General features: G+C 40.8%; 1 protein-coding gene across 21 annotated transcripts in view; it reads left to right on the top strand.

Moving 5' to 3' along the window:
* sipa1l1 (signal-induced proliferation-associated 1 like 1) overlaps positions 1 to 15,646 on the top strand; it is a 432,358-nt gene that overhangs the window by 350,386 nt on the left and 66,326 nt on the right. For 20 of the 21 annotated variants that reach the window (XM_072265599.1, XM_072265573.1, XM_072265549.1 and 17 more), the window contains one exon: positions 12,831 to 12,986. The exons of the other annotated variant lie outside the window; for it this stretch is intronic. In XM_072265599.1, the coding sequence (XP_072121700.1) occupies positions 12,831 to 12,986 (156 nt within the window). The remainder of the gene's footprint in view (positions 1 to 12,830; positions 12,987 to 15,646) is intronic. 21 annotated transcript variants of the gene reach the window in all.

Raw genomic sequence — 15,646 nt, 5'->3', positions numbered from 1 at the left:
CACCATTGACAAAGATAGTGTACTGAGTGGAGTGACAGTGCATGTTACAGTTTGAAAATAGAGACTCCGGCTCTGCTGATGTGTTTCAGCAGGTCTCAGGTAGGTACTGAACAAAAAATGTATGTATTATGTCCTTGAAGTGTCTGTTTATTCACTTCAGTAATTACTAGCTCATAGTCTTCACTTCAAATTACTTTCACATTAAGGATTACTCTGCAACACTGGAATACATGCCTTAAATAGAAATAAATCACAAATGTTCATATATGCTAGTTAACTGAAACTGACAGATACTGGTGACAATCACTGAAGCACGCAGTAAAAATCTTTTTGAGAACAGACAAGTTGAAGTTATTAAATTGCAACTGGGAAGTTGCATTTTTTTCACCATGGATGCCAGCTGACTTGCTGCTTAGTTCCAACATCTTCAGCTTTTGATTTGGCCTTCTTGAAACTGGGCGTGAAATGATACACAAGAGGATGAACTAAAATACTAAGACAGGAAAATTTAACTTCTCGCTGTTTATCTTTGTGGTTGAATGAACCCTAAAACAGATGCATTTGTTGAAGCTGGTCTCAGTAAAAACAACAGTTCAGGTAGGAGTTGCCTACTGAGGAAGAGTTGGGGATTTTTAGTTATTTTGTTCTTTATGCTGTTTCAGAATCAGTACCAGGTTTAATATCACTGGCATATATCATGATTTTTTTTTGTTTTGCGGCAGGAGTACATAATTTTTTTTTAAAACTGTTGAACCTTTGGATGTGTACCTGAGAGATTTCTGGTAGTCACCAAATTGCTCTGGGAGAAGTTGACCCTGTTGAGAAAAGTGCAACAAATTAAGTTTAGCTGGATGGAATTAAACTTGCTTTGAATTAAGTCAGTTGCCAGCATAATCTTTGCTTTAGGTTTGTTGTAGTTAGCTCTTTATTATCATTAGAGACATTTAAAAGTGCATTGGAGCCAGAACTCATTGGAGACATAACTGTATGGTTACAGCAGCGAATGAATGGTAATATACAGTGACTATAAAAAAAGTATTCACCTCCCTTGGAAGTTTTCATGTTTTATTGTTTTACAACATTGAATTACTGTTTAGCTTTTTTTGACACTGATCAACAGAAAAAGATTCTTTCTTGTCAAAGTGAAAACAGATCTCTACGAAGTGATCTACATTAATTACAAATATAAACTAGTGAAACAGAGACACCTCTTTTTCCCTTATTGAGGGAGAGAGAGCGAGCCTGTGGTATGTTGAATTACCGGGTGAATGAGTAGTCTTTGGGGTACTGCAAGTCTGTGTCTTTATTGATGCTTTGCTGCAATTTTAAGTGCTCTGGTGGAGGGTGCAGATGCTTTATTTTTTGGTGGTGGGGGAGGGGAGGTCGTTACTTTGCTGTTGCTTATGCATGGGAAGGGGAGCTGCAGGTGCTTCGGGGTTCTAACTTTTAACTGTCATTCATTCTTTGGGGCACTCCTCTGTCAGGAGATAGATAAAAGAACATTTCCAAGTCACCGAATATTCCTTGGAGTACAGTTAAGTCAATTGTCAAGAAATAAAAGACTATGGAACAGCTATAAATCTGCCTAGAACGGGCCTTCCTCAAAAGCTGAGTGACCGTGCAAGAAGTGGACTAGTGAGATAAGCCACCAAGAGGCCTACGACAACTATGGAGAAGTTACAAGCTTCAGAGGCTGAGATGGGAGAGACTGCACATACAATAGCTGTTACCCGGTTGCTTCACCTGTTGCAGCTTTATGGGAAAGTGGCAAAGAGAAAGCCACTGTTGGGGGAAAAAACTCACATGAAATCACAGCTAGAGTTTGCCCGAAGGCATGTGGATGACTCTGAAGTCAGCTGGTAGAAAGTTTTATGGTTTGATGAAAGCAAAATTAAGTTTTTTAGCTATCAGAATAAATGTTCGGCATATCATCAAAAACACATCATCCCTACTGTGAAGCATGGTGGAGGCTGTATCATTCTGTGGGGATGCTTCACTGCAGCAGGCCCCGGAAGACTTGTGAAGGTAGAGGGTAAAATGACTGCAGCAAAATACAGGGAAATCCTGAAGGAAAACCTGATGCAGTCTGCAAAAGAACTGCGACTTGGGAGATTTTTTTTCCAGCAAATCAATGACCTGAAGCAGAAAGCCAAAGCTACCCAGGAATGGCTTAAAAAAACAAAGTTACTGTCCTGGAGTGGCCAAGTCAAGAGTCCAGACCTCAATCCAATTGAGAATTTGTAGCTGGATTTGAAAAGGGCTCTGCACTCACAATCCCCATGCAATCTTACAGAGCTCGAGTGGTTTTGTAAAGAAGAATGGGGAAAATTACAGTGTGCAGATGTGCAAAGCTGATAGAGACCTATCTACACAGCTCAAAGTTGTAATTGCTGCCAAAGGTGCATCCACTAAATACTGACTTGAAGGGGGTGAATACTTATGCAATCTATTGTTTTATGTTTGTAATTAATTTAAATCACTTTGTCAAGATCTATTTTCACTTTGACACAAAGAGTCTGTTTCTGTTGATCAGTTTCAAAAAAAACAAATTAAATCCACTGTGATTCAATGTTGTAAAATATTAAAACATGAAAACTTACGAGGGACATGAATACTTTTTATAGGCACTGTATAGACTCAGCTTCATGAGCTTAAAAAAAGGCATATTTGTTTTAAAATTTAATTTTGTTTAAACATTCATATTATTATTAGGTTATTGCCATACAGTCTACTTTTTTATCTTTCTGATTCAGTGCAACTTCAGAATCCGAATCAGGTTTATTATCACTGACCTATATCATGAAATCTTTGGTTTTGTGGCAGCAGTACAGTGCAAGACATAAATTACTACGCATTACAAAAATAAATAAATAATGTGAAAGAGGAATAACAAGGTAGTGTTCATGGTCTTATGGACCGTTCAGATATCTGATGGTAGAGAGTAAGAAGATGTTCCTGAAACGTTGAGTGTAGGTCTTCAGCCTCCTGTACCTCCTCCCTAATAGTATTAACGAGAAGAGAGCATGTTGCAGATTGTGAGGGTCTTTCATGATGGATGCTGTCTCCTTGAGGCACCGCTTCTTGAAGATGTCCTAGATGGTGGAGATGGTTATGCACATGATGGAGCGACTGAGTGTACAATCTGCAGCCTTTTGCGATCCTGCACATTGGAGCCGCCATGCTAGGTGATGCAGCAACCAGTGAGAATGCTCTCCACTGTACATGTGTAAAAGTTCATAAGAGTCTTTGCTGAAGTGGAGCTACTGTCATGCCATCTTCATGTTTGCATCAATGTCTTGGGCCCTAGATGGACCCTCTGAAATGTTGATACCCAGGAACTTGAAGCTGCTCACTGCTTCACATAAGACCCCTCAATGGGTATGTGTTCTCCTGACTTCCCCTTCCTGAAGTCCACAATCTTGGTCTTGCTGATACTTAGTGCAAGGTTGTTTTGAGACTGCTCCCTGGATAATATAATTTGTTGAAATTTTAAAGAAGGTTCAAAGGTTAATTTTATTTCAAAGTATGCATGTACAATACTACTTTGATATTCTTTGTCTTCAGATAGCCATGAAATATAGACAAACCATGGCTGTTGTTGAAAATAACTATGGCATTGATTTCAAAAACTGTCTTTCTAACTGTTCTGTAGTTGAATATATCAATGCAACGTACAGAAGCACTTCAGATGCCCAGTGCAAATGTCAGTGACATGCAGAAAATAATTTCTACATAAGCAACACACATCAAAGTTGCTGGTGAACGCAGCAGGCCAGGCAGCATCTCTAGGAAGAGGTACAGTCGACGTTTCAGGCTGAGACCCTTCGTCAGGACTAACTGAAGGAAGAGCTAGTAAGAGATTTGAAAGTGGGAGGGAGAGGGGGAGATCCAAAATGATAGGAGAGGACAGGAGGGGGAGGGATGGAGCCAAGAGCTGGACAGGTGATAGGCAAAAGGGATATGAGAGGATCATGGGACAGGAGGCCCAGGGAGAAGTAAAAGGGGGAAGGGGGGAAAAACCCAGAGGATGGGCAAGGGGTATAGTCAGAGGGACAGAGGGAGAAAAAGGAGAGTGAGAGAAAGAATGTGTGTTTTTTAAATAACAGATGGGGTACGAGGGGGAGGTGGGGCATTAGCAGAAGTTAGAGAAGTCAATGTTCAGGCCATCAGGCTGGAGGCTACCCAGACGGAATGTAAGGTGGTGTTCCTCCAACCTGAATGTGGCTTCATCTTTACAGTAGAGGAGGCCGTGGATAGACATGTCAGAATGGGAATGGGATGTGGAAAATGTGTGGTCACTGGGAGATCCTGCTTTCTCTGGCGGACAGAGTGTAGGTGTTCAGCAAAACGATCTCCCAGTCTCCGTTGGGTCTCGCCAATATATAGAAGGCCACATCGGGAGCACCGGACGCAGTATATCACCCCAGCCGACTCACAGGTGAAGTGTCACCTCACCTGGAAAGACTGTCTGGGGCCCTGAATGGTGGTAAGGGAGGAAGTGTAAGGGCATGTGTAGCACTTGTTCTGCTTACAAGGATAAGTGCCAGGAGGGAGATCAGTGGGGAGGGGTGGGGACGGTGAATGGACAAGGGAGTCGTGTAGGGAGCGATCCCTGCGGAAAGCGGCGGGGGGGTGGAGGGAAAGATGTGCTTAGTGGTGGGTTCCCGTTGGAGATGGCGGAAGTTACAGAGAATAGTATGTTGGACCCGGAGGCTGGTGGGGTGGTAGGTGAGGACCAGGGGAACCCTATTCCTAGTGGGGTGGCGGGAGGATAGAGTGAGAGCAGATGTGCGTGAAATCTTTCTAGCCTCTGCAGAATTCCTCGTGTTTGAATTTCTACATAAGGTGGCATCAAGATTCATCGTCACCGAGGAGGACGTTAGAAAGGCCTTCCTGAAGATAAATCCAAGGAAAGCGACGGGCCCAGATGACGTCCCGGGACGGGTTCTCCGGGCCTGTGCAAGCAAGATAGCTGGAGTGTTTGCTGACATCTTCAACTGATTCTTGCTTCAGCCTAAGATCCCCTCGTGTTTTAAGAAGGCAATGATAATCCCAGTGCCGAAGAAGAGCAAGGTGGCATGCCTGAATGACTATCGACCTGTGGCTCTGACATCAATTGCTATGAAGTGCTTCCAGAGATTGGTTATGGCACACATCAGCCACAGCCTACCGGTCAACCTCGATGCTTTGCAATTCGCCTACCGGAGCAACAGGTCAACAGCAGATGCCGTTTCTCTGGCCTTACATTCCTCCTTAGAACATCTGGAGAATAAAGACGCATATGTAAGGGTCCTTTTCATTGACTACAGCTGTGCCCTTAATACCATCAGTCCAAATAATCTGATTCCTAAGCTCCGGAACCTGGGTCTTAGCACTCAGATCTGCAGCTGGATCTTCAACTTCCTCACAGACTGGACCCAGGCTGTAAAAATAGGAGAAAAGCTCTCCTCTACAATCACTCTGAGCACCGGTGCCCCACAAGGCTGTGTACTCACTGTATACCCATGATTGTGTAGCCAAGTTTCCATCAAACTCAATATATAAGTTTGCTGATGACACAACAATTATAGCCCATATCTCGGGTAATGATGAGTTTGAGTACAGAGAGAGAATTGAGATCCTGTTGGCATGGTGCGAAGACAATAACCTATCCCTCAACATCAGCAAGACGAAGGAATTGGTTGTTGAATTCAGAAGGAGTAGTGGACCGTACGACCCAATTTACATCGGTGGTGCGCAAGTGGAACAGGTCAAAAGCTTTAAGTTTCTCGGGGTCAATATCACAAATGACCTGACTTAGTCCAACCAAGCAGGGTTCACTGCCAAGAAGGCCCACCAGCGCCTTTACTTCCTGAGAAAGCTAAAGAACTTTGGCCTGTCCCCAAAAACCCTCACTAATTTTTATAGATGCACCGTAGAAAGCATTCTTCTGGGGTGCATCGCAACCTGGTATGGAAGTTGTCCTGTCCAAGACTGAAAGAAGCTGCAGAAGATCATGAACACGGCGCAGCACATCACACAAATTAATTTTCCGCCCTTGGACTCACTTTACACCACACGCTGTTGGAGCAGTGCCAGGATAATCAAGGACATGACCCACCCAGCCAACACACCTTTCGTCCCTCTTCCCTCCGGGAGAAGGCTCAGGAACTTGAAGACTAGTACGGCCAGATTTGGGAACAGCTTCTTTCCAAATGTGATAAGACTGCTGAATGGATCCTGACCCGGATCTGGGCCGTACCCTCCAAATATCCGGACCTGCCTCTCGGTTTTTTTGCACTACTTTACTTTCCATTTTTTTAAATTTTCTATTTATGATTTATAATTTAATTTTTTAATATTTACTTATTTTTACTATTTTTGATATTTAATATTTGTAATCCAGGGAGCGGAAAGCGCAGAATCAAATACCGCTGTGATGATTGTACATTCTAGTATCAATTGTTTGGCAACAATAAAGTATAAAGTACAATCTTTAGCACTTCTACCAGATATCAATCTTTTTTTTTAAGCTTATCCATGAATTCCTTTGCTTTTAGACAAAATAGAATAATAGTGGAACGTGGAAGATCTTACACCCGATGGATCTTATTGTTTCTATTTAAAGAGCCTATCTTGGCAATGCAGAAAACTTAAATCTCCATGCTTGGAATGTGGTGCCTAAGGCACCATGCCATAACACAACTAAATACTCATTATACCAGTAGTGACTTGATAGATAAGTGGGGAAGTGAATGGCTAAACCAAGTCAATATCATTCTTGCCAAACATGAAATCACCATTTAATAAGAAGCAGGAAATGTGGCTTATTTTATTCTATTTGAATGGTATTGATAGTATTATCATCTGACGCCCATTCCTTGGCTAGAGTAAGTTAATTCTGTTCTGACAGAAATTTAAAGCCACAGCCTTCGGGGTCAGTCAAATTTAGTTTCGTAAAGTTATAAACAGGATAAAGTATTTCAAACAAAAGTCATCAAATTGATTGGCTTGTCTTAATAACCGTTCAAATGTATTCCAAGGAGCACGGAAGCAATCATTTTTATGAATCCTAACATCATAGTAAATGGAGAAAGTGTTTGCGTAATCGAAGAGATTGGAGTGTAAAGAATCTTAAGTTTTGACATGTTATAATTAAATTGAATGAAGTGTGCTGAATGAATAGTAAATTAATCTGGCTGGGAAAAGATACTTTTACGTATATCTTGAAAAGTAGTATAAATGGTGATTTATATTATAATTGGATTTCCAGGAAGTAAGCACATTGAATATAAACATGCTTTTTTTTTCTTTAGGGTAATGTATTATTCCTGAAGATGACTTTGCTGAAATTTAGCTGTGTTAATATATTTTGATTTAGACCATAAGACATAGGAGCAGAATGAAGCCATTCAGCCCATTGAGTCTGCTCCACGATTCCATCATGGCTGATTTATTATCGCTTTTTTTCTGGCGTGTGCGTCTGTCTGTGTGCGATGTTGGTGGGACGATGTCTTTTTTTTCATGCCTTTACAAGGCACAGAGCCAGAGACTGTGTGGCGTGCCATTCCTCATACAGGCATTTCGCAGTATTTTTCCTTTTATTTTACGAGGTTGAGTTGCGATCTTGACACTCAACCCGGCACGGGTGGAAAGCGTATTCGGGAGTGCCCCTGACTGGATTCGTACCTGGGAACTTTCGTTCCAGAGTCCGGTGCTGATGTCATTGCGCCACCAGCCGGCCTGATTTATTATCGCTCTCAACCCCATTTTCCTGCCTTCTACCCATAACTTTAGACACCCTTACTAATATAGAATCTATCAGCCACCGCCTTAAATATGCCCAGTGGCTTGGCTTGCACTACCGTCTGTGGCAATGAATTCCCTAGATTCACCACCTTCTGGCTAAAGAAATAATTACTCATCTCTGTTCTAAATGGATGCCCCTCAACCCTGAGGCTGTGCCCTCTGGTCCAAGACATCCTCGCCACATCCACTTTATTTAGGCCTTTCAATATTTGATAGGTTTAAATGAGATCTTCCCCCCCCCCCCCAATCTCCCCCCACGGGCCAATCTTCTAAATTCTAGCAAGTATGAGCCCAGACCTATCAAATGTTCCTCATGTTAACCCTCTCATTCCTGGGATCATTCTCGTGCACCTTTACTGGACCCTCTCCAATGCCAGTACATCTTAGATAAGAGTATTGCTCACAATACTCCAAGTGCAGTCTGACCAGTGCCTTATAAAACCTCAGCATTACATCTGTGCTTTCATATTCTAGTCCTCTGGAAATGAATGCTAACCTTACATTTGCTTCCTTACCATCAACTTAAACTGCAAGGTTTAACCTTTAGGGAATCCTGCATGAGGACTCCAAGGTCATTTTGCACCTGATTTTTGAATTTTCTCCACATTTAGAAAACAGTCTACTCCTTTATTCCTTCTGCCTGAGTGCATGAACGTGCACTTCCCTACACAATATTCCATCTGCCACTTCGTTGCTCGTTTTCCCCCGTCTGAGACCTCTGGCAGGCACCCTGCTTCCTCAACACTACCTGCCCCTCCAACTACCTTTGTATTGTCCACAAACTTGGTCAGAAAGCCATTAATTCCTTCATCCAAATCATTGACGTATAACGTGAAAAGAAGCAATCCCAACACCAACTCCTGTTGCACAGCACTAGTCACCAGCAGCCAACCAGAAAAGCTCACCCTTTATTCCCACTCATTGCCTCCTGCCAGTCAGACAATCTTCTGTCTAGGCCAGTATCTTTCCTGTAATACTATGTGCCTTTCATCCTGTTAAGCAGCCTCGTGTGGCACCTTGTCAAAGGCCTTCTGAAAATCCAAATAACATACACTGACTCTCCTTTGTCTATCCTGCCTGCAAGTTCTTAGATGAATCACAACAAATTTGTCAAGCAAGATTTCCCCTTTTTGAAACCATGTTGAATTCAGTCTATGTTATCAAGTACTCTGAAACCTCATCCTTAGTAATCGACCCCAACATCTTTCCAGCCACTGTAGTCAGACTAACTGTTCTATAATTTCCATTCTTCTGCCTCTCTCCTTTCTTAAAGAGTGGAATGACATTTGATGTATTCCAGCCCTCCGGAACCATTGCAGAATCTAAGTGATACTTGAAGGATCATTACGAATGCCTCTACAATCCCTTCAGCTACCTCTTTCAGAATCATGGGGTATAGTCTATTGGTCCCAGCGACTTACCTACTTTCAGACTCTTTAAGCGTCTGAAGCACTTTCTCCTTAGCTATGATATTCACTTCCAGCCCCGACACTTGCATTTCTGGCATTCTGCTCATGCCCTCCGTAGGAAGACTGACGCAAAATACTTATTCAGTTCGACCTCCATTTTTTTGTGCCCTTTTACTACCTCTCCTGTGTCATTTTCCAGTGGTCCAATATCTGCTCTTGTATCTCTTTTACTCTTTATATATCTGGAAAAAATAATTTGTGTCCTCTTTTATATTATTGGCTAGCTTACCAATATTTTATCTTTTCTTACTTTATGGCTGTTTTAGTTGCTTCCTGTTGGTTTTTAAAACCTTCCCACTAATTTTTGCTATATTATATGCCCTCTTTTTAGCTTATATGCTTTTTTTTTGTTTTTTGCACAACATTATCTGACATTCAGTAAAATAACCTTGAGGGTTATTTACTACAAATAATTGACTATTTTAATTTTAACCAATAATATTTTCACATTTATCTTTTCATTCAAAAATAAATTTCCAATCATACAAGGCCTTGGCAGAGATTGGAATTAATGTGAATGAAGAAGTCTATCAAAGATTCTTTTTTGTTGGTTGCTAAGGATTATGTAATATATTTAACAAAAACTGAATGTTTATATGAACAAGTTCAGTAAACACTTTTATGGTGAGTGGTTACCGTTTTTGAGCTCTCTAACAACAAAATACTCTTGACCTGTGTTTTGTTTTGGTCTGAAGCCCAGAGAAATGCTTCAATTTTGCAGAATTTAATAGGAGCCATCTGCTGTTTTAATGCAATCGGGATGGTTTTAACCCTTTGCTAACAACTTGGAAAATGGAAAAGGAGTTTATGATGTAGTGGGGGGGGCACTAATTATTTTTTGATCCTTTCCATAACTCAACTTTGAAATAGATTAATTAAACTTCATTCTTTTCTCTTAAAATCTGTTTTTTGATGAAACTTGAACAGATCACCAGGTGAGGTTAGACTGAACATATTTTTTGGGGGTTCATGTATTGCAGTGTGGAGGTAGAGATTGCTTGTGTTTGTTGTTTCTCAGATCAGGCTTGCTGACAGCAGTGGCTTCCACTTGCCTCAAAAAGCTCTGTGGACTGAGTGATATATTTGTTTAAGAAGGCTGGACAGCCTGAAGGCTTGTGATGACATCTGAAGCAAACATTGTGAAGTATTTTACTATTTGTCTACTTTTTGGTGTATGTACATTTTGACTTTGCAGTATGTTTATCATTTTTCAATGAAACCCATATGAAGTGTGGGATACAAGAGCAGGAAGGTTAGAGCACATCTATGTAAACCATTAGTTTGGCCACAGCTGGAGTACTGTGTGCAGTTCTAATTGCTACAAAATAGCATGTGATTCCACTAGAGAATTTACTAAGGATAATTGCCAGGTAGTCACTTGGAATGCAACTTTTCAGTTATGGCAAGGTTCAGGATAGTCTGGGTTTGTTTACTTTGGAGTGGAGGAAGCTGGTTATGATAAACAAAACTTTAGGGTATGCTCAGGATACACAGCGAGAAACGTACCCGCCCACCCCCATAACCAGATAGCAGTGATTTAAAGCAAGGTTTAGAAGATTTGAGTAATAATTCTTTTTACTCAGAATGCAGTTGGTATCATTTAGCAGGATTGCAAGTCTATCTCGTGAGGGCACGTTGTGTATGGAAACATAACTGCAACCTGGTCCACTCATATTTACTCACCTCTTTTCGTTTCATCAGATGAATACTAAGTGTTTCTTTCTTGCTCGATATTAAAGGATTGATTATATCTCAAATAGCTGACATCAAGCTGGTGTGCAATAAACTGAAACATAAACCACTTTATGCTTTATTTAATAAAGGAAATTAGTATTACCAAAACTGCAATAAACTGAAATCAGATCAAGCAACAATAATAATTGGATGCATTTTGACTTTCTACTCAGATTCACTTGGGCCGTTTCTAACACCTCTCTTCCTTTCTCGATCTCTGGAGTCAAGTTGCCGACTGATATCTTTTCTAAACCTACTGGCTCTCTCGGCTATTTTCACTATACTTCTTTCCACCCTCTGACTTGTAAAAATGCTGTTCCCTTTTCCTAGTTCCTCCGTCTCTACTGCACCTGTTCCCAGAATGAGCCTTTCCTTTCTAGAATATTGGAGATGTTGTCCTCCTTCAATAAGTGGAGTTTCCTCCACCGTTGATGTTGCCTTTAGCTGCATCTCGTCATTTCTCGGACAGCCAGCTTCACTCCATTTTCCCACTGCTCTAAGAAGGGTGGTCCTTCCCATGCCTGCCACATCATGAACTTCTGCATCCAGCACGTTATTCTCCACAACTTCCACCACTTTCAACGGATCCTACCACCAAACACACCTTTAACACCACCCCCATCCCCACTCACTGCTTTCCACAGTGATTGCTATCTCTCACTCTCTCTGATTCCCTTGTCTATTCGTCCATCCCTACTATCTCCCTCCTGGCACATATCCTGCAAGTGGAAGAAATGCTTTCCACCTCCTTCACCTCCATTGAGAGCCCAAAACAGCAGTCAGAATCAGAATCGGGTTTATTAGCTCCGGCATGTGTCATGAAATTTGTTAACTTAGCAGCAGCAGTTCAATGCAATACATAATATAGAAGGAGGAGGAAAAATATAATAATAAAATAATAATAAATAAATCAATTACAGTGCATGTATATTGAATAGATTAAAAAATGTGGAAAAACAGAATATATATTTAAAAAGTGAGGTAGTGTTCACGGGTTCAATGTCCATTTAAGAATTGGATGGCAGAGGGGAAGAAGCTGTTCCTGAATCGCTGAGTGTGTGCCTTCAGGCTTCTGTACCTCCTACCTGATGGTGACAGTGAGAAAAGGGCATGCCCTGGGTGCTGGAGGTCCTTAATAATGGATGCTGCCTTTCTGAGACACCACTCCTTGAAGATGCCCTGGGTACTTTGTAGGCTAGCACCCAAGATGGAGCCAACTAAACTTACAACCCTCTGTAGCTTCTTTCGGTCCTGTGCAGTAGCTCCCCCTCCCATACCAGACAGTGATGCAGCCTGTCAGAATGCTCTCCATGGCACATCTATAGAAGTTTTTGAGTGTATTTGTTGACGTACCAAATCTCTTCAAACTCCTAATGAAGTAGAGTCGCTGTCTTGCCTTCTTTACAACTGCATCAATATGTTGGGCCCTCAGAGATCTTGACACCCAGGAATTTGAAACTGCTCACTCTCTTCACTTCTGATCCCTCTATGAGGATTGGTATGTGTTCCTTCATCTTACCCTTCCTGAAGTCCACAGTCAGCTCTTTTGTCTTACTGACGTTGCTGTGACACCACTCCACTAGTCAGAGTCGGTATGATGCAACTTTAACTGTACAGCGTACGTATATGGAGAAGAGTAGGTAAACAACAACCACCAGCGTCTTCAGGAGTAGGTTGTGAGAAAAGGGAACTTTAAGACACAAAGGTGATACAATATTTGTTTTCATTTTTATTCTTAAAATAGATAACAATTTTATTCTGAAAAATGTATTGGGAAGAGAAGAAGGAGTTATTTGAACTCAAATATAACAGTTGTTTGCCTCCTATTGACCGCTGCAGGTTGATATCTTCAATGGACAGTCCTTATGTCTCAGCAGCATCGGTCTCTATGGGACGAAACCAGCATAGCCGCAATTCTCCCAGCAATCTATCTTCTTCCAGTGATGCAGGATCCGGCGGTGGCAGCCATCGAAGGCAAAAGTCCATCCCTGATGGGTACGTCTAATCGCAGTTAGTCATTCAGTTGGCAGCCCCTGGCAGTACATTAAAGAGCAGTGTTCAGTTAGTACAAATTGCCTGTGTCCTGCTGAGCAGACTAACTGAGAGACTGATGTGATGGATATCTGCTGTTAGGTACTCATTTCCTGTTAATTGTTGGCTCTGACATTAGACTGAAATAAAGTAGAAATAATTCATGTGCTGCTTGCACCCACTAATTGCATGCTAGGCAATTCTTCAGAAGTAATCCACACAGGGTCTACTGTAGACACAGTAGATCGCTCCAAACTCGTGATGCCAATATTTATCTGTCATTCAATAAAGTAACTCTCGTCACGATATCCAATACTGATCTCCTGCCCTCAGCTGGCCTAGCACCAATAACCTTGTGTGTATTTTGCGATAAAAATTTTTTTTTTTCATGAATTCTTTTTTCTCTCTCTCTCATTTTTCTTATTGACTTCCTTTCATTTGCTCTTACTTTCTCATTCTTGTTTTCACTCCATTATTTTAATCTCGTGACCTTTGTTTGTTCTTTTGTTCTGTCTCCCATCTTTTCCGACATCTATTTCTTCCCTCCTCCTCTCACTTTGTCCTTCATCCTGCTGCTTTTGCAGCCTTTCCCATACCTGCTGACCTCGTGCTCCACCTCTGTGTACGTCATCTTCATGCTCCCTTTTGCTCTCCTACACTCAATCATTGTCTTAACTCTTGTCTTTATTGTACCGTCCATGTGTTTTTCCTGTGATCTTCTCAATCCTACCAACCACAGTAAAAATAATCCCATCTATATGTACTGTATTCACATAACCTGTGTCCTCAGGTGACGAAATAGATCACTGCTTTTTAAACAATAGTTACCGTCAATCATTAAAGACACTCACTATCAAAGCACCGAAGCAGCATCCATCATCAAAAATCCCCACCATCTACATCATGCCCCTTCTCAATACCATTGTGCAGGAGGTACAGACGCCTTAGATTCTACACCACCAAGTTCAGGAGCAGTTATTACTCTACAGCTATCAGGTGCTGAATTGGAATGAATAAATTCAATCATCACTACTCTAATTCTATGACCTTTTACAACTCTTGTTTTCAATATTGTTTTATTTGCACCATTTGTCTTTTACACATTGGTTGTCTGTCAGCATTTGTCTGATTATAGTTTTGTAAATTCTGTTCTATTTATTTTTTCCTTTGTAAATACTTGCAAGGAAATGAATCTCAAGGTAGTATATGGTAGCATATACATTAAATTTATTTTGAACTTTGAACAAAATAGGTCAATGAAGAGAAACACATCCTTTCGAAGACCTTGATGACTATCTTTAACAAGTAATAAAATTGGAATAATGTTTGTGACTCAGTTGACAATTGAGAATATATAATTAGTATTTGAGAATAGTGTGCATAAATGCCAGTTTTAAGTGTTTAGTTAAGTATTCATGTATTTGACTGAATATATCACATTTTTCTTGCTAGAAGAAGGGTAATAAAAAATATTGGGACAAAATTGAGCCAATATTTACCTGAATATCAGAAGACCAATTCTGTCCATCTTATCAGCTAACCTGTGAGTTTAGTTACTGAATCACAATGACTACTTGCCAAATTTAATCTTGGGATGGATTCATGGGGAACTTCTTTATTTGTTAACCTATGTGGATTAAGGAATCATCATATTTAAGAATCTGGATTGCAAAATTGTTATTAGCTTCCTGAATTAGATCCAAGGTTATGCTGAATTATAAGTAGTTTTGTGCCATGAGTGCACACTCAAGGCTGCCTAGCATTATCCTTTTTGAGTCCAGTATAGATGTGCAACAAAATATTGGTAGCCTAAGCAGAATTTATATTTAATGAGGGAGAAAATAAAGAGTAGCGCCTCCTCACTTTCTGCATTGGTCACACACTCTGCACATTTTAACATGAACATGAAATAGTATAAGGCAGGAATGAGAGTGTAGGCCATTCAACCTGTTTTAAAAAAAAAACAACTGTAATGTATTGTGCAACATCCTGTATGCATTTGTTTTCCAACTCAGAAACCATATGTAATCACCTGAGAGAGGCAGAAAAATGTATTTAAAATCCCAGTCACATCAAGCCAGAGATGGGGGAGAGGTCAGAGATTAATGAGGTGTCAAACTGGTGAGGCTAAACATCAGTACAGTAGCACTAATTTTCTTGCAGCTGATCTCAAAAGCTTTCCTACATCTCATCAGATAAAACCTCTGCAATCATGCCACATTCAGCCAGAAATGATGGAGGATGGTTGATTAACCAGTAGGAGGAGTTCTCATCATGATTGTCTCCATCCTAAATGATGGCAGAATCTAGGACTTGCATACAAGAGACAATCTTGGGTGTCAGGTGATCAATCAAAGTTTCCCACACAAAGCAGGCTACCACCAATTCAAATCACGTCTTCCAGAGGTGCAGTCATAAATGAAAGTGTGTTGAAACCTACACAACTTGGCTGCAGTGCCAAATACTTGTGGTTCATAACTAGACAGTCTTCTGGACTACCTCACTGACAATGTGGGGAAATTGTTGCACTTTTAAAAATCAGGACAGATCTAATCCAACCAAATACCAACTCCCTTCAGCAAAATGATGAAAATGGTCATTAATATCAGGTCAATTTCTGTTTA

This window comes from Mobula birostris, chromosome 1, assembly GCF_030028105.1.
Source record: "Mobula birostris isolate sMobBir1 chromosome 1, sMobBir1.hap1, whole genome shotgun sequence".
Taxonomy (NCBI): Eukaryota; Metazoa; Chordata; class Chondrichthyes; order Myliobatiformes; family Myliobatidae; genus Mobula; species Mobula birostris.
The sequence above is the reverse complement of the archived record's forward strand: the minus strand, read 5'-3'. Positions and strand labels throughout refer to the sequence as shown.